This window comes from Columba livia, chromosome 11, assembly GCF_036013475.1.
Source record: "Columba livia isolate bColLiv1 breed racing homer chromosome 11, bColLiv1.pat.W.v2, whole genome shotgun sequence".
Taxonomy (NCBI): Eukaryota; Metazoa; Chordata; class Aves; order Columbiformes; family Columbidae; genus Columba; species Columba livia.
This window is the reverse complement of record NC_088612.1, coordinates 14043196-14064071: the sequence shown is the minus strand read 5'-3', so window position 1 is coordinate 14064071 and position 20876 is coordinate 14043196. Positions and strand designations below refer to the sequence as shown.

The 20876-nt window shown below is 38.6% G+C and overlaps 1 protein-coding gene across 11 annotated transcripts in view; it reads right to left on the bottom strand.

Moving 5' to 3' along the window:
- The window catches only part of TCF12 (transcription factor 12), a 159947-nt gene that overhangs the window by 109662 nt on the left and 29409 nt on the right, over window positions 1–20876 (bottom strand). For 7 of the 11 annotated variants that reach the window (XM_065076967.1, XM_065076968.1, XM_065076970.1 and 4 more), the window contains exons 4-5: window positions 8678–8751; window positions 7351–7419 (exon numbers count right to left, since the gene is read on the bottom strand). The exons of 2 other annotated variants lie outside the window; for them this stretch is intronic. In XM_065076967.1, the coding sequence (XP_064933039.1) occupies window positions 7351–7419; window positions 8678–8751 (143 nt within the window). Of the gene's footprint in view, window positions 1–7350; window positions 7420–8677; window positions 8752–8950; window positions 9033–9224; window positions 9275–20876 lie in introns of those variants that run through there. 2 more of the 11 variants (XM_065076974.1, XM_065076973.1) reach the window with 2 other exon arrangements.

Sequence of the window (20876 nt, the reverse complement as noted above, 5' to 3'; positions counted from 1 at the left end):
TAGGCCTCTCCCTGGATTTCAGCTTCACTGCCTGTCTGTGATCACAAAGTCAGACACGTCTACAAATAAAAGCAACAAGTATTGTCTACTAATAATACCCATCATGAAATGCACTTGAAAGACTGCTGCTAATTAGCACTACAATTTAACCGAGTAGAAAAAGGTACTCTCGACATTGATTGCTCAGGTATTTTCAGGTATTTCTGTGGATTAGAGTGAAGTTCTCTAATAATTCTAATAAAATAAGTCCATCAATTAAACAAAACCAAACAAACAAACAACCCCCCCACACACACACAGTTTTCATTCCCACCTCTTTTGGCTCAGATGCCCAAAGTGCCCAAGGCTTTATCTATATCAAGGGGATTTTCCATGCACAGGTAGACTAACACAGCTAAACTAATTAAAAATCTGAGACTATTTACAAAATCATAACTAGTAGTACACAGTACACTTGGACATTATCTTAGAGGATGTATTATTCTAGGAGACCTAGAGAAGGACATGGGAAAACACAGAAGAAACACTCCTTACTAGGTATGTTTATCCTACCAAACCATAGGGTAGGCCTGACAAAATGAGTCTACGCCCCATTCTACAAAATAAAATGGTAATTAACCTCCTAAAACTCAATGTCTTTCAATAACAGTTAAAGTTCTGCCATGTTGGTTTAAGTCAATCACAGAATTCACCTAAGAACAAGCCAAAGTGCCTCCCTGGCTCCCTGCTCCTACCCCTTTGCCTTGCACTGGCTCCAGGGCTTCTGGAGGATTCATCCCCCCCATTTGGCTTCCACTTCAAAAGCATAAGCCCATTACCCCTTGGTAAGTATTTCCTGAAGTCACCCCAGGATTTGTTCATACACAGGCAAAACTGTACTCCTGACCCTAATTCAAGTTGTGATTTTTTTTTGTTTTGTTTTTAAATAAGTGAAACATCCTATTTCCACTTCAGGGTAAAACTTGAAAAACCAGAAGAGACACTGTAACTACACGGCACACAATTTTCCCACACATTTATTGATGTAATGGAACAACTTCTCCCTATATGGTTAACTACTCCACAGCGTCCTATTTGCTCAAGTCCACTAAACCAGAGAAAATAAGCTTTTTTTCTTTGTTTCTCCTCCCTTCTCCACAAGCCCTCTCCTACACAAGTCCCTGGGAATAGACCAAAATCAGACTGCGATGTGGCTCATTACCAAGCTGCCACATCAGTAAGTGGGTATTTGCATTTTAGCAACTTAGAATATAACGCAATTATCGCCTTTAAACTTAATACATTAAAATTCCACTAAAATGAATGGTTGACTTCACAGTTTGACATGGCCACAGACCAAAAGATTAAATTTAGTAATGCTGCTTCTGATTGCTTGAGTTTTACAGTTTGGCTGACCTTAGCTAAGAAATATTAATTGTTCAAAACTCAGGAATACTGAGGTCCCCTCCAAGCTAAATTTGGCTGTAATCATATGAATCAGGCAACTGTCATCAAAATGACTAATGCGTAAATGAAGGACAGTGAATCTACTGCTGAAATCCACTTTATTTTGGATTATCTGCCTCTCCAAACTAATCTGAGAGTTCTAAAGACGAACAAGAGGAGAAAAAACACAAGGGGGAGGGGAGCAGGGGGGGAAAAAAAAAAAATCGAGATGCAGAGACAGCAGAGACAGATAGACAGAGCCAGAGAGACTGACTACACCAGGAGCCTTGCCGTGGGTGAGTCACCGACTGAAGATTAGACACAAGGCTCTGGGCAGCAGCCATTCCAAGGTGTCCTAGCTAATTTAAAAGATTATGGATTATGTGATCATGTATGTTTCCAGAAATAAACCACCATTTTGTTTTGGAAAGAGTCTTTCCAGTCACTGAATCTACATATTTGTCAATGGCTCTTGGAAGAAAGGCTCTAGAGCCAAAAAGCTGTCTGGGTCTATTGAACACACAGATCAGGAAGAATCTTGCAAAATGAAGGCAAGCTAAACACAAATCCAGAGAAGAGTACAGAGAAGAGTCCTCTTCCTTTTTGTCTTGAAGATCACCTGCTCTGTGTTCATTTATCTTAAACGAAAACCAAGAAACATCACATTCTCATAGTTACAACTCCATTTAAATCACTAACAGTCTTGCAGCAAACTCTTAGGAACACTGTTGTTTCCAAACAGTGACCAAAATTCTTTTACAAAGTATTCACCTGAGAAGAACAGGGAGAGATGCAGCAAGACAACCAAATGTATACGCTCCCCAGTATACTTCTGACAAGTACTGAAGCACCACAGAGACCCACACAGCTATATTTTAAGAATCGAGTCCAGCATTTTTAAATAAAGTACTTCATACAATTTGAATTCCTTTTAGTCTGACAATACAGAACTTTGAATCAGCTCTACAAAAACAAAACAAGTTAAGCCTGAAAACTTACTTTCAAGTTATTTATACACAACTATTAGTTCATGTGTTGCAATTGCAACTACACTTGATCACGTTTTGTAGCTCTGTGGACCAGAGAGATGCGCACAGGAACTTCTCTGTGAGGGAGCGGGGAATTATGGGATAAATCAGTTTCCAGCTGAACATTATTAATCAACCATGTATAAAGCTCCCATGCAACAACATCAAAAAAAATTAAAATAAATCTAGCCAACCGGCATTATGATCAAAAACGAAAATGAAAATCAGCTTTTTCAATAACCAAATGTTTTCTAACACAACCAATAATAAATACATCCAGCAACCTGCTTTTCTGTGATATAAGTGTACCAACATCCTCCGTAAGGACAACACGCAGGTCTGTCACACATCATAAAGAAAATTACCTTGACTTTCTAAACAGGGAAAAATGGCGGGTGGGGTAATGGAGCAGAAGGACGACAATGGGAGACACCCCCCACTCCTCCGACCATGATCACCCATGTTCCCACCGGTCACCTGCTACAACCACAAGCTAAGAGACCGAGCTGAAGGCCCATCTGATGTGCCAGGAAACAAACTCTTCTCCCCTCCACAGGCTCTGTGTTTGCCACCTCCCAGACACTCAGCACGGGCAACACTTCAACCCCATTGCACTTTATTGGGCAAGAAACTTGTATAATACTTATTAAAGAGAGGAAAGAATGCCATTACCTGATGGAGATCACCCAGAACCGCTCTAGAAACAAAGAGCTGTACACTTTCTAGTTTTAATCCTGATTCCCTTTCGCTATCAGCAAGTTTCTACCTTTCACTACAATATCCTGAAGACAGAAATGTCGCTTTTTATATGTTACCCAGGTCACCTGCTAAATGGGGTGAAAAAAGCAGATATCACTACCTCGGATTTCAGGTAGTATTGGGAAAAGTCAAGAGAGCAAGTACCCTCCTTGTGTCACCTCCTTGTGTGGTACCCCAAGTACCCTCCAAGTGTCACCAGAAGGTACCTGCTCTGTAACACAGCTCTAAAACATGAGCTGCTTTTCCACATATCTAGTCAAAATAGACTAAAACTACGTGTGCAGGAAAGGAATATGAGAACAACTGAAAACATTATTTGTTTATTTATTTTAACCTGCTAGAGCTTTGGAAGGGGAAGGGTGACATAACACATCAAACAGGAATCTATTGTGAAATAATCACCATTTTCTCCAGGTCTAAGTCCATTTCCAGGAAGTTAAACCAAATGGCCAATTATACCTCTCTAAACTCATCTGAGACAAATACCAACATGATATGTAACAGGACAATTCCCCGGCCACATGGAAAACTCACTTGTAAACAGATTCCAATGCTAATTTCAATATGATAGGGAGTTGCATATAAAACAAAAAGCCAACCAAACAAAAAACCACAAATACATCTCCAACATAGCTCCTATGACTGGAAACAGATTTTTCTAGCTCTTATCTAAGCTATAAACCAGGAAACAAAACAAGTGTGGCCAACATGCTACCAATAAATGCTCAAAGACAACACTTAAAAACCTAACTAAAGAATTCAGAGCTTAAATATCAGAATTTGCTTTGAAAAGTGCTGCCCATAAATCAAATTATAAAGTAAGCAGCATTTCAGAGAGTGTCCTGTGTACTGAATATGGGATATTTAATTTAGGCTTTGATTTCACACTGAATCACCTGCTTACTTATAGAATACATCAGGAAAAGCAAATAATCAGAATAAGAACGACCAAACAACATCCCTCCCCGCACAAAAAAAAAAAAAAAAGGACAAAAAGGACACAAATACAACAGACTTGATAACACTTACTGTATTTCTGTGTCCCTCTTGTCTTGTTTTGCTATTTAACAGCTTCCTTTCTCGTTATGTACCTGAGATTAAGAGGTATAAAATACTATTTCAAAACCTGCTATTACTATTTTTGACTTCTTTTCAAATTAAAAGTACTACTGGGGGCAGAGGGGCAGAATAGTTTGGGCATGTAGTAATATAGTACTTCGGGTTCCAAGTCACGACTGAGTATTTTACATACTATCAAGGGCATAAGCTGTTGACTGATGCTACAAAACCACCTAAATCTCACGGTGGTATCTCAGTCTTTTCAAGCCTGGCCTCCAGCAGGTATTCCACAGAGTTATGGAAATGAAAATGAGGATAAACTGCATACTCAGTACTGAAGCTGGATTCTGTTAAATCAGGTCAAAATGTACACACTCAGCTTTTGGTGCCATATACATGCTGGAAGATACTTAAACCACCCCCAGTGCAGATTTTGGAAGAAAAATACCTCAGCTAATTTATGCTAAATTTTTAACAGTTAAAACTATTATATGAAAAATATTTTTGGATTTGCTTGATTTGGAGGCAGCAATCTAACCAGATGAAAACCTAAGCTGCTCCTTTTATTGCAAAGACATGTTACAACGAAATCGAAACAATGAAAGAAAACCTCACAGAGCATTATTCTTTGTGAAATAAAAGCAACCATTAGCCACACTGTAATAAAAAAATATGGTAGAAAAAAAGTTTAATTAAAAGACAATGCTTATCCCCCCAAAAAAGTAATTATACCAATTTGTTGCTAGGCTATGAGTATAAATCACAACTCTCAAAGTGGGAAAGCTAAAAAGTTCAGCAGCATCTCAAGAGGAAGACAAAACTTTCAAGTGCTATGGGGCAATATGTTGTTGTGCAGTAAATGTGCAGCTCGGTTCAAGTGCCTCAGAATTTGCTTCTAAGAGCTCAGAAGAGCGTGGCTTTCAAAAAGCATCTTCACAGTCCCCTGCAACACGCACTAAGATCCAGCTACTCTTCTAATGCAAGGGATCATGGACACGTGCAAAAATATCTTTAGCTCTGTATCACTCAGAAAGGAGAGGGACTTGCATACATTAGCCAGAAGATATTCACAGGAAAACCACCACTGTTGGACATATAGAAGTAAAAGCAAGATCAGAGAGCTTGGAAGGAAAACAAGCACCACAAGAGTCAAAGTTTTGACCCAGTATTGCACATGGACTTCAGTGCCACCGTTCAAGACCGAGGCAGACCATCAGCACTCTGTAGAATTCCACTGACTTGCTAATTACCGTTCCTGAATTATTCCTCTAAAAAATAAAGCTTTCCTACTTTTTTCTTTTTTCCTCACAATAGATACATTTCCAAATTATTCAATTTTATAACAAAACACTCAGCCTATGCAAAGAGATTTTGCCCACTCATGTCTCAGTTTGTACCTTTTCACAAGTTTAAGATCATCACGGCCAATTCTTATACAAATACGCACTGCCCTTTCAGTGTTAGAACACTATTGAACATCATTCGGTAATCGAAAAACAAGGCTCTTGTATAAGGTTTTCTCACGTCTTCAAAGATTCTCAGCCATCAATGTTAGGTCAAAACACCATTGAAATAAGAATATTTTAGTGTTTACTAAGGTACTATCAGAGACTCTTAAACTAAACTGCTATGGCATATAAGAGAAGGATATTTGTGACCTAGCTATTGATCAAAAGATTAAAATACATGAACACCCTGCCCCAAGCACAAGAATATACATCCAGTTTTCACAGTGAAAAGACGCTACCAGTGTGTTTTCCCCACTTCCCCAAAAAACTGTATTCAGATCAACGTTCTTCAACAATTCCATGAATAAATCAAAAAGAGTGGATGAACAAAGATATAGTAAAGTTTGCTGATAATAAAAATCATTTTTCAATCATCCTAACTGTTAGTGCAGAGTTGCAAAGCAATTTCTCCAGGAAATTTACAATAAAACAGCCGATAAAATTTTGTGTAAATAAATGCAAAAGAAACATGTTAAAAAATAAGTCAATGTCATAACAATGTGGTAACTACTCTACAATGTATGAAAAATATCTTCTTTTTCTACACAGTTGTTGAAACAATATCGCTCCAGGGCTCAGTGACAGTCAACAAAGGCAAAACTTAGTAACGAGTAAGAAAGGAACAGAGAAAGCAAGGATCATTATATCATGCAGAAATTGATGCTATACCCTCACCTTGACCACCGCATGCAGCCATAATCTCCCTGACTCTTAAATTATACAGAAGAAGCAGAAAGAACTAAACACAGGTTAGGAGAAGATACTATACAAGGAGAGACCAATAAATTACGATTCTTCAATTTGATTGAGGAGAGACATACAAGTGGCATGTAAAAGAATAATGTTTTGGGAAAAAAAAAAAAAGAATTATGAAGTCCATCAGTGACAACCAATCATTGCTATTCAGAACACAGGAACACAGTGGAAATCAGTTAAATCACTGGTCAGCACACTTAAGACAAAAACATTAATATTTTTGCCGCAAAACACTTGTAATTATTGCCAAAACTGTAACAAAAGCTAGAAAAATTCACAACTTGCAGAGAATGAGTCCACCAATAGCTATGAGAACAATGCCAGACAGGTTGGCTCTGTTCAGGACACGTCCTAAGCCCCTAAGTGCGGAGCTTTGCCAGGGGAGTACAACAGTAAAAGTGGCAAAACGTTTGCCCTCTACTTACACTCTTCCCTTAAGCACCATTGCTGGACACAATCAGACCATCCATACTGACCTGAACAGACCTTCAGCAGCAGTTGGGAAAGGGCAGGAAAGGAAGATTTCCTTTGGCCAGTCTTCCACCATCTTACTTAATTAGCCTTTAACAAGTATGTACTTAACTATCGCCAGATTCCAATTCTACTGAATTGGAAATTGCTTATCTTTATGTACTTTTGGAAATTCCAGCCAACAACCTAAATTCTTCAGTAATTTGGTCACTGTATTGTGACCTTTAAAGGAAAAGTCCAGCCGTAAGCTGCACGTAGATTTAAAAAAACCAACCAACCAACCAAACACCCCACACAAAACCAAAACCACACAACACACACAAAGTAAAAAGAATAAGTGATACCTCTTGAGGTTTCAACTTTTCTATGTCTGTGGAGAGGTCTGAGCTTTTTCCATGAAGACTACCATTTTCCTGCAAACAGGCAAGTAGTAAGAACAATTAGGACAACAATAAAATTAAATATTGAAACTATGGGAAAAAAATCACTGCATTTTGAAGTTAAACAGCGCCGCATTTTGAAGTTAAACATGTAAGACAATTACTCTATGTGTTAATCACCACAAGGAATAACCTAGGAATTTTGAATGCAAAGTGCATCACCATATGATTATATGATTAACCACATATATATGATTAGTATAGCCACACAGCAGAGGAATCACAGACTCAAATTCCAGTCAGGTCAGCTTAACTCATGAATTATTAAAATTCATCAACAACATTGTAAATGAGTTCCAAAATACCAAACACTATAAGAGTATGAGTTACTTAAATCTGGATAATAAGAATCCATTTCAAATGTAGAAAAGGCATCTAAAGGCTGGGCTTCACACACAATTTTTTAAAGAATGCCCAGTTTCTATGCTGCAAATGCATACTTCCACAATCCATGAAGTTCTTCTATATTTTTATTATTATAACTTATTTACCAATGATCAGTGGAAAAATCAGGACTCCTAATGCTCTCTTCCAAAGTCAGAGGTTTTAACAATATCCAGTGAGCTGGATCTACCCACTTCACTCCAAGAGAAAGCTGCAAAGGTGCGTGAGCTAACTCAGCTCTCTGGCTTTTTAGGGAGTTGATATTCATGCAAGTTAAATAGAGTAGATGAAAGGGAATGTGATTTACTAAGCGGAAATTTTGCTTTTGACCATCGAGTTGGGTTTTTAAAGAGCAATATTATTTTAGGATATAGATACTATCAGAAACCTTTAGCTCAACAAGCAGGACGGATGAAGCTCCAACGGGAACAGGAGGAAGGTATTTTAAAAGAGAAGCCTCTCTCCAACATCATGACACAGCACATACTATAGCTGGCTAATGGTAAGGGAAAGGCAAGCATTCCCTATACTACCAATAAATCGGCTCCTGGATAAGTAACATGACTTCTATTTTCATTTTCTGACCATGAGGTAAATAAAAAGCATGCTCATCATTCAAGTATACACTTATGTATGGTTTATTTTCATAAATTCTTAACCTATATATTTTTTAGTCTTTGAAATCTGAATTGCTATTGCGGCACATCAAAGTCATTAAAGTCTCTAAATGATGCTAATTTGTGTATTTAAAGGAGCTTACCCTTCGAAAACATCACCAAAGCATCTGCTGATTTTCACTATACATTCCTATAAACTTTCACTATGAATTACTGTGTGGGAACCTTACCCTTGAAGATTCATATGAAGGACTTGGCTGACCACTTGTTCCCCAGGACGTGGCACCTGTTCGCTCATCCATACCTAGCAGTAAGAAGAAAAATACAGACATATAAGAAAAGATAGCAAAAGCATAATGTTCTCTGATGCAACCTGAAAGCAAATTATCCACTTCCATAGAATTAAAGGAAATTCATCTGCTTCTGTATACTTAAAGCAGTATTTCTAAACATTTAAGATGAACAGTTCCCCTGTTAACGAAGCTGACTACAAAGCAACCTACTCATTTGGACACCTGCAGCTGCCAAAAACAGGAGCATAAAAAGTCAAGAAGATTTGCCAATCTGCAGTGTCTGCTCTATCCCATCCATAAGAAATTATAATGAGTAACAAGATAAGCACAAAGATATTAGCCTGGCTTTTTGCACAGCCAGATTCATCCTGCATCTTAAGCACTGAACATTGCAGCAGGTACTGTGAAACGCATACTCGTTATCTACTCTTTGCCCTTATGTCTTGCTGGAGTATTGTAAAATGTGCAAAATTATTTCCCTTACTTGGTATTACATGCAAGATATTTTAGCATAAGGGGGAGAAAAGGCAAGACAGACTGCTTGTATTTCGATGGCTTAAAAAAAACCCACAGAGACTCATGGTGTCTGCCCTACTAAACAGGAATCTTTTTTAACTCTGTAACGGTTCTTTTAGAATCAGTTCCCTTTATGCAAATTCAGGCTACAGCTCAAAAGAGAAAAGGGAAGGAAAAAAATAGGGAGATCTTTAAAGTCGATATCTACATACATATCTCATGTATTATCAAGTCAACAATTAGAAATACTGTTGCCAATGCTTTCTCTAACTACTTTATATTCAAAGTTAATTAGTAAAACCATCCTTAAACCACATTCCAAAACAACTAATTGCAAAAGTACCTGAATTCCTACAGCAAATTCATTCATATAGGATAAGGTTACTATTCTAGTAACTACATTCCTGATTATCTGTATCACAAGATTTATTTTTTTTTAACAGATGGAAGACTTCCATCTGGAATTGCAGGACTTCCATGCACTTTAACCTACAAAACACAACTCATTAGTTGCATGTCACCCAAATTTCTCTCATAAGGAGTTTTAAGTAGAGCATAAATTCTTTATGTGATTGTCCTGGTTTTGGCTGGGAGGGAGTTACTTTTCTTCCTCGTAGCTGATATAGTGCTGTGTTTTGGATTTAGAGTGTGAACGATGTTGATAGTACACTGATGTTCCGGTTGTTGCCAAGCACTGTTTATACCAAGTCAAGGACTTTTCAGGGAGAAGGCTAGAGATGCACAAGAAGCTGGGAGAGGGCACAGCCAGGCCACCTGCCCAAAGGGATATTCCAGACCACCTCACATCACACTCAGTATATAATTTTGGGAGAAGCAGCAGCAAGGGGGAACATTCAGAGCAGTGGCATTTGTCTTCCCAAGTAACTGTTAGGCGTGATGGAGCCCACGGTCCTGGAGATGGCTGAACACCTGCCTGCCCATGGGAAGTCATGAATGAATCCCTTGTTTTGCTTTGCTTGTGTACACAGCTTTTGTTTTACCTGTTAAACTGTCTTTACCTCAACACACAAGTTTTCCCATTTTTACCCTTCTGATTCTCTCCCTCATCCCACTGGGGGAGAGTGAGCAAGCAGCTGTGTGGGGCTTAGTCGCCTGCTGGGGTTAAACCACAACAGTGATGTATATTTATTAAGCTTTTTAATATCATATTTTATAAACGTCACAATTTATAAATAAGAGCCGAGTACAAGTTACTCCATACAATCATCCCAAAACCTTAACTTTATCTTGCAACTATAAATTTTCATGCATATATGTCATACTGGCCACACTACAAAATAAAACGCAAGGAAATACTATAAATAACTACCTACGGAATAATAGCATGCTAGCAATTATTTCCTTAAGAAATGCGTTTTATGAAGCTAGAAAATACTGTTTTGACGAAGACAGCCTGCAGAAGTCATGTTAAACTTCGAGCACAGTACAACCACCCAGATAGAAACTATAGACACCTTTTGTGTACTGCAGGAAGGATGCTCAAGGCTGGAGAAAGCTCTTTGAAAATGCAAAACCAGCACTATATCGAGCCAGCAGCTTGTGGAAGTTTGCTGCATTTTGCAGCTGACAGCATTGCTGTTTTATTGTAACTGGTCCAGGAGCTGAGTAAAAAGTCATGGCTGGCACTGACAAAGGCAAAAGTAATCTTTTGGCACAACTGACTCTTTTCTGCCAGAAACAAAAGTGCTAGTAATCCAGTGATTATCATAACAAGTCTTCCGTTGCTCTAGTTTCAAAAGAGACGTAGTAGGAGGCAGGGGGGAAGAAAAGAAAAATATTTTACTGCAAGACAAAGTCAATGGGAAAGTCTAAGACACAGTACATTATAGCAACCCATTTAGGAAATACGTCACTAGATAATGGATATGTGTACTGTTTAGATGCATGACCCTTAACAGTCAAACATGTTACTCACTTAAAAATTTGAGTCAGTGGGACATAAGGACTTATGTTAAGGTTCTGCTAAATCAGCTCCAGAAACCACTAATTCATCACGGATGTGAAAGGGCGCAGGAAAGCTGTGCCAGCAGAGCACGGGCACCGGCTGCGCAGGAACGGCTGCCGCGGCTCAGTCTGCTTAACCAATGCAAAAAAGGGGGAAATTCAACAACTGCGTGTTATAAAGGTCTAATAACACAGACACAGGCAGAAGTATGATGAGGTTCTACCCCCACTTCCTTTTTTTAGTAGGCATTGAGGATGGAAAGTAATCAAAATGACTCATGAGTTGATTTCATAGTTCTCAATCGAAATGGGCTCCTTCTCCAGCAGACAGGCCACAGTGTAACTAGGGGTTAATTCAGCGAGCTTGATCTTTGTTGGAGCGACTCAGCCACAGCCTGGGGCTGGTTTTGGCTCAGCCAGCACTGTCCCGGGGAGGACGGCAGGACGTCCCCTGCCCTCGGCCAGCACAGACGGGGCACAGCCCAGAGCCGGGACCCCAGCCAGGCCGCAGGAAGGGCCGAGCACTCCTCACCCACCTCGGGAAGATCGGGCCAAGCAGTCACGAGGACGCTTCCTGGCTTTATGCACTGGATTCTAAAAAGGCTTTGCTTAATGTCACTTTCAAGATGGCACTGTGAGCATTTCAAGCTCTTCTAGAAGAAAAGCTAAAGAAACCTGTTGCCTCATTGCTTCAACATATGTATTCATTCTAAAGGAACAGGTCCAAACATTCACCTCATAGAAAAAATTGGAACTTACAATCAAGTTGAAATGAAAGTTGTTGTTCTTGCTGGTATAAGACACAAACAACCATATTTAAAATTTATTTCAAGAGACAACAGCTCTAATGTTCATGTAAACAAGATAATATACTTTATAGGGTCACCATCTGCTATGATGTTGATCAAATAAATGATTTGACCGAAAAAATCACATTGTAGATTGTTACACTAGGTACTCAAGGTATGAGTTTCTATCTTTTATAACTTCTTTATCCAATTTTGTTTCAGAGTAATGATATTCCTTCAGATAAGATTCAACAACTGAAATCAATTGCAAAAAAACCCTAGACCACAAACCATAACAGCGTTGATTGTATTTTGCATCTTAGACACCCAAACAAATCAAATTACCATTAGGTCCTATATTGCAAAGGTCTACTGTGAAGTATGATACGTCTAAAATTATATTTTAGGTCTAGACTTTCTTGTAAGGGGATGCAAAGAGAAATATTATTTGATGGAGAAATACTATTTCAATTAAGATTTTAAATTTCAATAGGTTAAGACTAGCTCTCAGCATCTTCTTGTTGATTCCAAATAGAAATATTTCTCATTTTATAGTACACTTAATATTTTTAATAACAGAGTAAAATAATTTAGATTCTAAAAAAAGTACCTGAAATTTGCAAGTCAGATAAACAAGTAAAGACAAGATACAGTTCCACACATTTATTACAGGGTGGAGGCATGGAGCATTCATAACCAAAAGCAGCTTTGACAATACATGTCATGTGGTGGGCTTAAAATATACAAAGCTAAGGGCATTAATCAAACTGAGAAGAGAAATGAAACCAGGCAACCTACCAACAGTCTAACCACTTAAGTGCCGTCGGCATAAATTCAGATGTAACATTCTAATATAGGTAAAAGACAAACCACTTTTATTTCAAACTATATAAATAGAGGGCTTTCTCTCCACCCGCCCCCAAAGGAAAGGCAAGGGGAAGTACCACACACACACACCAGATGAGAAACTTCGAATCTCAGTCCATACTGTTTCTTGGAGAATGTACTGACTGCCTTACAGCATATGGATATTGATCTCCCCCATCTCTCTGCATCAAAAAGGAAAGATTGCCCCCAGCATCAAAACTGCTTTTAGAGGCACCAGTGGGAGCAGCAGAGCAGTATCCTTTTTTGTACCTTTTGCTTCGGAAGATGAATGGAAGTGCTATGGATATGTCACAGAAACACTGTCTTGAGTCAGAGGTGTCTGGTACAAACTCCGGACTCCTCAAATCCTTCAGAAAACTACCCAAGAATTTTATTAAATTGCACGATGCTGCTCACTCAGTTCTCCCTGTATTGAACCACCGAGTCACAGATTGAACACGTAATCCATCTTGGGGTTAACTATTCATTTCAATATCTTTGCCCACCTGCCCAGTCAGGTTTATAACCACAAGAGCTGAGGTTGTTAACCACCACCCTCTACTAGCAGACCTTTAAGGGAGCAATGAAGCCCTGCAGGGACTGAAGCCACCCCGAAGAGGCACCGCTTATCTCAATTATTACCCATAAAACACTAGCTTCCATTTGAATATTTTTCTTTGCAACCACCAGTTTGTAAGATCTGCCTGAAACATCAATAGTGATTATTAATAGCAGTAAATAAATCAATTTACATTTTTGAAACATTATTTATCCTGGAGAATCCCAGAGCACGATTGGCTGACATTGCAAAGAACAAACATTCGTTATGCCAGTTACTGTGGAAATTATGTTAAGAACAGGCAATAAGTTATGCTATACAAAATTCATTTCTATCCCCAGAATAAGCAAATGACAATTAAAACTTTAGTAGAACAAAATTATTCAAATAGGAGGAATGTACACAGCAAGTATAAAACTTGCCTGGGCAATAGCCAAAACATAGACCAAAATCAGGATTGACTGGTGTTAAAAATTAGTTGTAACCCAAAATGTATCAGCAAATAGAATTGTCTCTTTATGGAAAGCTGTTTAAAACCTACACTTCCATACAGAAAATGACTTGCAAGAACAGTATTTTCTTAGGTCAGAATACAATTTCACAGTGCACAGTTGAACTTTTCTTAATACAACAAAATACTTACATTGTATAAAGTCAAAGGAAAATGGAAAAAATCATGCTCATTCAGGAAAATTGATGAAAAGCTTAAATATGTTTTAACAGTGTCTATTAACATCAAAAGTCAGTACCGGTAATACAGTTCCTGTATAACTATCAAATATGTTTTAGATTTGTCTCCACTCATTACCTAAATACAATTTGCTATTAAAAGAAAAAAGAGGCAATTACTACTTTTAACTTAATTTCACAAACAATCCTATTCATTTCTTGTAATAAGGCCCATGTATTCCCTGAGAACAGCAACATTAAGTTATTAATTCCCGTAACAGCAGCAGCCTTACACGTCAGAAGTTACCCACTTCTCCTTCCACGTATTCTCTGCTTCCTAGACTCCAAACCACATCAACGCACTGAGTGACCTGGCATGACCTGGACACTTTGCATACAATACGACCTACTCGAAATAAAAGTGGAACTGGCATTTCCCACCCAAACTGTACTAAACCAGAAAACTGCAGATTGCTACACCCACCTTGCCAGAAAAAGAACATCAAGTACAGTTCAAAGAGGAGAGCTTATTTATACCATATGTAATATGCTGTATGCAATATATTTGTTATTTGTGTAGGTTTATTCATAGAGTTCAAGCATAAGTTAATGACAAAAAAAATATAAGAATCAGCACTTAACCTAAGTTTTTTGGTTTTCTTTTAAAAAATAATTTCCTTACAAACACAGAGAGGTGCTCAGAGCACTATGCAGTAAAGCTATTCTTCACTCCTGAATAAATATTTCCCGTTATTAATACAAGATTTAATGTTATTCTTCCATCCAATATAAGGTTAAAATTCTAAAAGAAAAATTAAAATGCTCATCTTCACAGATTACATCCTGTATATAAATAATATTTACATGTGTGCATACAGAGAGTGTATTTTGAAACCTCCTTGGTTCCAAAAGTGAATAAAGCAAACCAGCTTAGAGATCAAGCCTTTAGCAGGGATACAAGCCAGAGCTTTTATTCACATGCAAACACACACACAGTTAAACTGCTATTAAACTGCATCTTATTCTTCTCTCTACACTGAACGATGAAGTATCAGACAGAACGCCTATAACAAGTCAGTCTCAGCCCTACAATATTCACTATCATAATAATCCATTCTACTGGCAAATTTTCCTGTGGTTACTTCAGTTATGACTCAACAGCTTTATATAACTGCACACTTTAAAATATACATATATTTTTATATACACCTAAATCAAGACCAGTGTCACAAGACTGCACACACCAGGCCAAAAATATTCAAATACAGCCTCAGTCAACAGCTACTGTTACCAACTGTATCACAAGAGTACAGGAAACTGCCGATTCAGGCACCACAACATAATACAATCCGAGCTCTGCAGCGTGTAACTGAGATGCAAACTCTCATGGGCAGAGAACACACTCCAAGTGTGACAGATGTTCTAACAATGTGTCTAAAAATGTTAAGAAAAAGTGCTTTCAGTCCTTTACTGTATCACAAGGTGTCAAGCAAACTTTGACCCTCTTGAAAACAAACTCCAAGATCAACCTGGGGTCAGTATTTGTTCACAGTGTTAGTGATTGTCATGAATCTTTATATGTGTACAATTAAAATTATCCAGTTGCAGCAAATTAAAAGTACTTTACTCATATTTAGAAGATCACCAATGCATTAATTAACACAAAACCAGGACACCTTTTAAGGAAAAAGAGATCTCTGATGTACCAACCAGTTTAAGAACAAAGAAAAAAAAAAAAAAGAACTGAAAAAACACATTTGTGAGAAAAAATAATCTATTTTGAATTTCTGAGTTCACGTAGGTGAACCAGAGAAATAAATGTATCAGACAAAAACACAGCACCTTAGTGAGCCACGATTTTGAACTTTAAGTAAAATGGCAAGTATAGTACACAGTATAGCCAAGGAAATGCCAACGCAATTCCACTCTTTACGCTGGAAAGGAAGATACGCAGTCAAGATCACAGAAGTCTTAGTCTGATCTTCAGAAGATCTAGACCAAGCTGTTTCCTAAAAGCATGGGGGAGAAAACCTTTACTTTGCTAAGGTACATAGTATCTCTAGATCAGATTTTTGGCTGTCCCACAGTACTGAAGTCTAAAATCCATTAACAGCAGCACAGCACCTCACATTAAAACAATAAACAGGTTATATTTTTCATAAAACAAGCACGTGGAATACAAAGAAGTTTGAAAAGTTTTCAAATTTACCTCTAGACAGGCATATCATTAAAAAGAAGATTTCTTCTGATTACTTGTTCTAAAGAGCACATTGAACAGACTCACTCACAGGACTGAGCTCTCATTACTGAACAAAGCAAAAGTTACACATCAAGGTTGCGTGAACATCGGTTCTTTGTAAGAGAATTCCGTCTCTTTCAATTCAGCTGGGGGAAAAGTGTCTATTATACGAACATGTCAACATTAAACATAATCTTTTAACTCTAAACCCAAAGTTTATCTGCTCAGTATTTAACCAGGGAAGAATGCAAGCACTGCACATCTGTTCATCTAAGCCAGAGATGTGGTAGGCTAGCTCTCAGTTACATGTGAAAAAGCAATAGAATAAATATAGCAGATGTTCTCTTAGGTAATTATTACAACCTGGTTCACTTATCTCTGTCCTCTTTTGCCAAAAATGAGAAAAAAAATGCTCCATGCTGCTTCATTTTCATTCAAGAAAGAAGCTTTTGCAAGGTATGGGCTTTACAATTTGCCCTGCAGCACAATGAAGTGCCCTGCTGGTTTGTCCAGAGGAAAGATAACACCTCTTCCCTCGGTAAAAGAGACGCCTAGAGCAAAATGTGTTTTCTTCTATTATTTTAGGCATGAAGAAAAAAAAAATAAAGTAAACTATCAAAAACTTTCAAGAAGCATCTCCACCTGCATTTACACAGTCAAGCATTTGAGCTGACGCAAGTCAGCCTTAGCCTGCACTATCACAGATGACTTTTTCCAGTATGCATTTTGTCCTAACTAGTGCTCCATAAGCTGGCTGGAATGTAGTAAAGCTCTTGCCAGATGTTCTCCTTTTGCAGAGGCCCAAAACCAACAGTTCTCAATAATTCCATTAGTTCCAAAAGTCATGGCCAGAATCCAGTCTGAACAAACGATGGAGATCTGGCACAGCCTGTGCTGCCAGCAGGACCCTCAGACACCTTTAAACAAATCCAACAAATCCAAACAAAGAATAAACCCCAAGAAATCTTTTTTTCCTCAACATTGAGACATTTCTTACAACCACTTCTGCGACTGACAGAGATTCTATTTGTAAGAAAACGTGACATTCCCTGTCAAAGGAGAGAAATCTGTCTTTAAATTTCCCAGATATCATTATATCTGCCCAAATATCCAGCTCCTTGCCGCCCGGGCTGTTGGCTGCCTGCTGAGTCAGGCAGGCAGGCTGCGCATTGGCAGCTCCCTTCGAGTGAGTGGCAGTAAACGGTGTGCCCACGACGCTGGAAAGCTGCTATGATAGTTCCATCTCCGACACCAATGAACAAGGGAGAAGGAAGATTGCTGCCTGATGTTAATGGGGCTTGTATTAATCCATAGCCACACTGCAGCAACTAAGATGGCTGAGGGAGCCCAGTTCAATCCCCAAAAAAGTTTGGTTTTGTTCGTTAGGTGTTTCCACTCTTCCCCTTTATTTAAAGAACCATTGAACCAAGATGTCTCATCACAGGTCACTGAAGTAATAAGCTGCCTGACACCTGTATTCACTAGTTTCTTCTTTCATAAGCAAAAGGTATTACCTGACCTACTAATTTCTGCTGCACTTTGAGATCATCGGCACTTCAACATTCTTCTACTAGCACATCCATGATGTTACTGTTGATAAACCTGGAAAGGTTACCTTCCAACAACAAAGTTACACAGGGGATCCATAACACAAAAGTAACAGCTCTAGAGAAGTCAGGATTCCCTGTTCATATGCTGAGAAATAATTATAACAGTTTAACATTGCTGGTTAAACAGAAACATCCAATTAGTCTGAAAAGAATGTAACTTAGTATCACACAAACAAACACACAGACAGACCAACAACAGAAAAAAACCACCTTTTCTATTCCAGAAAATAACTACTAAATCTGGCAGGATCTGGGTCTGGTGGAAATGAGTCCCGAAATATCTACATTTGCTAGCAAAGATGTCAAGATTTTTCCAGTTGTACTTCTTAACCAAAAAACACAACTTCTTTTTCCTGTTTGAAGACTTCACTTCTCTTCCCTCTATTTGTTCTGCTAGCTTTTCATTTAATACTCCATAGGCTGGTTAGACTGTGTAACGTTTCTCCTTGGCTTAAATCCTAAATATCACACTTTTTATAGAAATGTGAGTCTTCAATGCTCTTCTTGTAACAAGTGTTACATGAGCTAAAACACTCTTAATAAAATGCACTTAGAAACCATGCACGCTTCAGGAGCAGAACTTTGATGGACAAGTTAGAAATGGAATTTATAGTCAAGTAACCCCATTTTAAACTGCCTTAATTCTCTAACATTACAGCTGGAACTGACATACCTGTTGCTGTTCAAGTGTACTCATGCCCTTGGTTTATTCTTTTTGTTTGGTTGGGTGTGTTTGTTTTGGGTTTTCTAATGAGTAAACAAAATTTGCTGCTGCTGCTTCTCAAAGTGTGCTGGTAATGCAGTTCCAGAAGTTAGAACTAGAAAATGCTGAAAGCCAATAAAATGTAGTGGGCAGTTTTTCTGTGGTAAAAAGCACCCTCGCCTAGTAATTATCCTTCCTACAATAATAATACAGTATTAAACACTTCCAAACATTGATTTGAATAGCCTTTTGTCAAAAAGCAAGTAGCAATCAATAACTTATTATTTTTTTAAATTCCTCCTCCCAGGACATTTTCTAAGTCTCTCCTTCTACAAAGGCATCAAATAGCCTCACAACTTCATTCCTATAAAACTTACACCTTAAAATTAAGAACAGATTTCTATGGATATTTAATAAGAACACAGAGGCTAATGATTTTACACTAAAATTAGGACAAATGTTGTAAGTTTAGTATGACAGGTGAGTAAGAAAAAGCAGTGGAAGGGTAGTGAAGAGGAAGGGAGCCGGGCCACGCAGCTCCCCGCAGGCCCGAGAGCCACCACGCGAGCTGCGGCAGCACAGGCTGTCCCCATGCAGAGGAGCCTTGCAACAGCAACGGCACTCACCAGCTCCTCACAAGGGATTTTGATGCAGGAACTACTGCTGGCCAACAGCTTATGAGTCAGGTTTTATGTACGCAAACACAAGCCTGTCTTACTAAGAGCTCCGGGCTGGCTGCCACCCAAAAGAGGCCACCCCGCTCCCCTAATGTTGCCTTGTCCCCACTGCCCTGCTTTTACCTCTGCCTCCCTCACACTGGCACCAGTGTTCTGCAGGGTCCTGCAGTAAAGCAGTTCAGGAAGAAACTAGTAGAAAACGGAACCATAAAAAACCCCCTTGTTGGTTTCTGGCCAGGTTAGCTCACAGAAGCATTGTTGGCAGAGAAGAAGGGCAGAGCACGAGAACCGGACAAGGCCAAAGTCAGGGCTGCGGGAAGGGCAGGGGAGCCAGCCCAGCACTTCCCGAGTATTTGCCAGCTCTGAGAACGGCTGTATTTTAAAAAGTCATATCCTGGGGGGGACAAAGAAAAGACATCCCTGTGTAGTAATGCATAAAATCCTGCAGCCTACTTTGGGACTACTGGACTTATTGGAACATTGATACTATGCTCGTGTGCTGGAAAAATAACTGAATAAATGCATGTTTGAATTACATTGAACACCAATAAGCTTCATAAAATCTGAAAAGTGACAAATCTGCTCAGTGTTGGGCTAGAAACAGGTTACCAGGAAGTTCAACACTGCCAGAACACTCACACACAAACTTTATTGTTCACTTGCTAGAATTTTGGCCAAAATTTAGAGGAAGAGTAAATTGCTTCAAAGTAAATGGCAACAAAACCCAAGAATTTTCCTTCCCTCTGTTTCTTCTGTAATTAAAAAGACAAAAAGAAAGAATCTTTATTTAAAAAAATCATGAGTACACTTTGAATTTTAGCCAAAACAAGTCTTGGGTTCCATGTGCCAAATAAGTTGCTTCTATAAATTACTATAGCCCATTTTCTCTTTTGTATTTTAGAATCTTAAGCATTGCCAAAACAAACCAATTTGAACACATTGCCTCCCCGGGTGGTGACTTTAAATGCTGTTGGCCTTGAACCCTGCATTGGGTTCTCTTTATGTTACTGATTTTAGCACTAGCAACAGCTTCCAGACTTTGCTTCACTTTGTACTTGACTTTTTCATTCTCCAATACAATGAAATTTGTAGAAGTGCCCAGCTTTGCTCAGCCAATAAAAAGAAAATGCTACAGTTCATAAGGATTATCAAATAATTTCAATAGAAGGAAGACCCTTCACGTTCTGTTAAATATGTAAAATAACAAAAACGAAAAAAGTTTCTGCTTTTTTGAAAGAGACGACCATGACTCAGTAGCCGGGAAAGAATTTCTTATATTCCAATCACAAAGAACATTATTACCCTTCAACATACTGTCACTTCGGTATTCTTCAGATGACACTTTGTGAAAGGGTAATAAGGTATCAAATGTCTCTTCACATCCCAATTTATATGTGAAAGATCTACTGACATGGGTTCAGAAGAAACCATCAGCCTTCCCTCCCAGATGTAAGAGAACATCGTGAAGATTCACACACGTAATCAGGCAATTCAGAATCAACATCACACACAGCTCCACAACACACACTCACACGGACTAAAA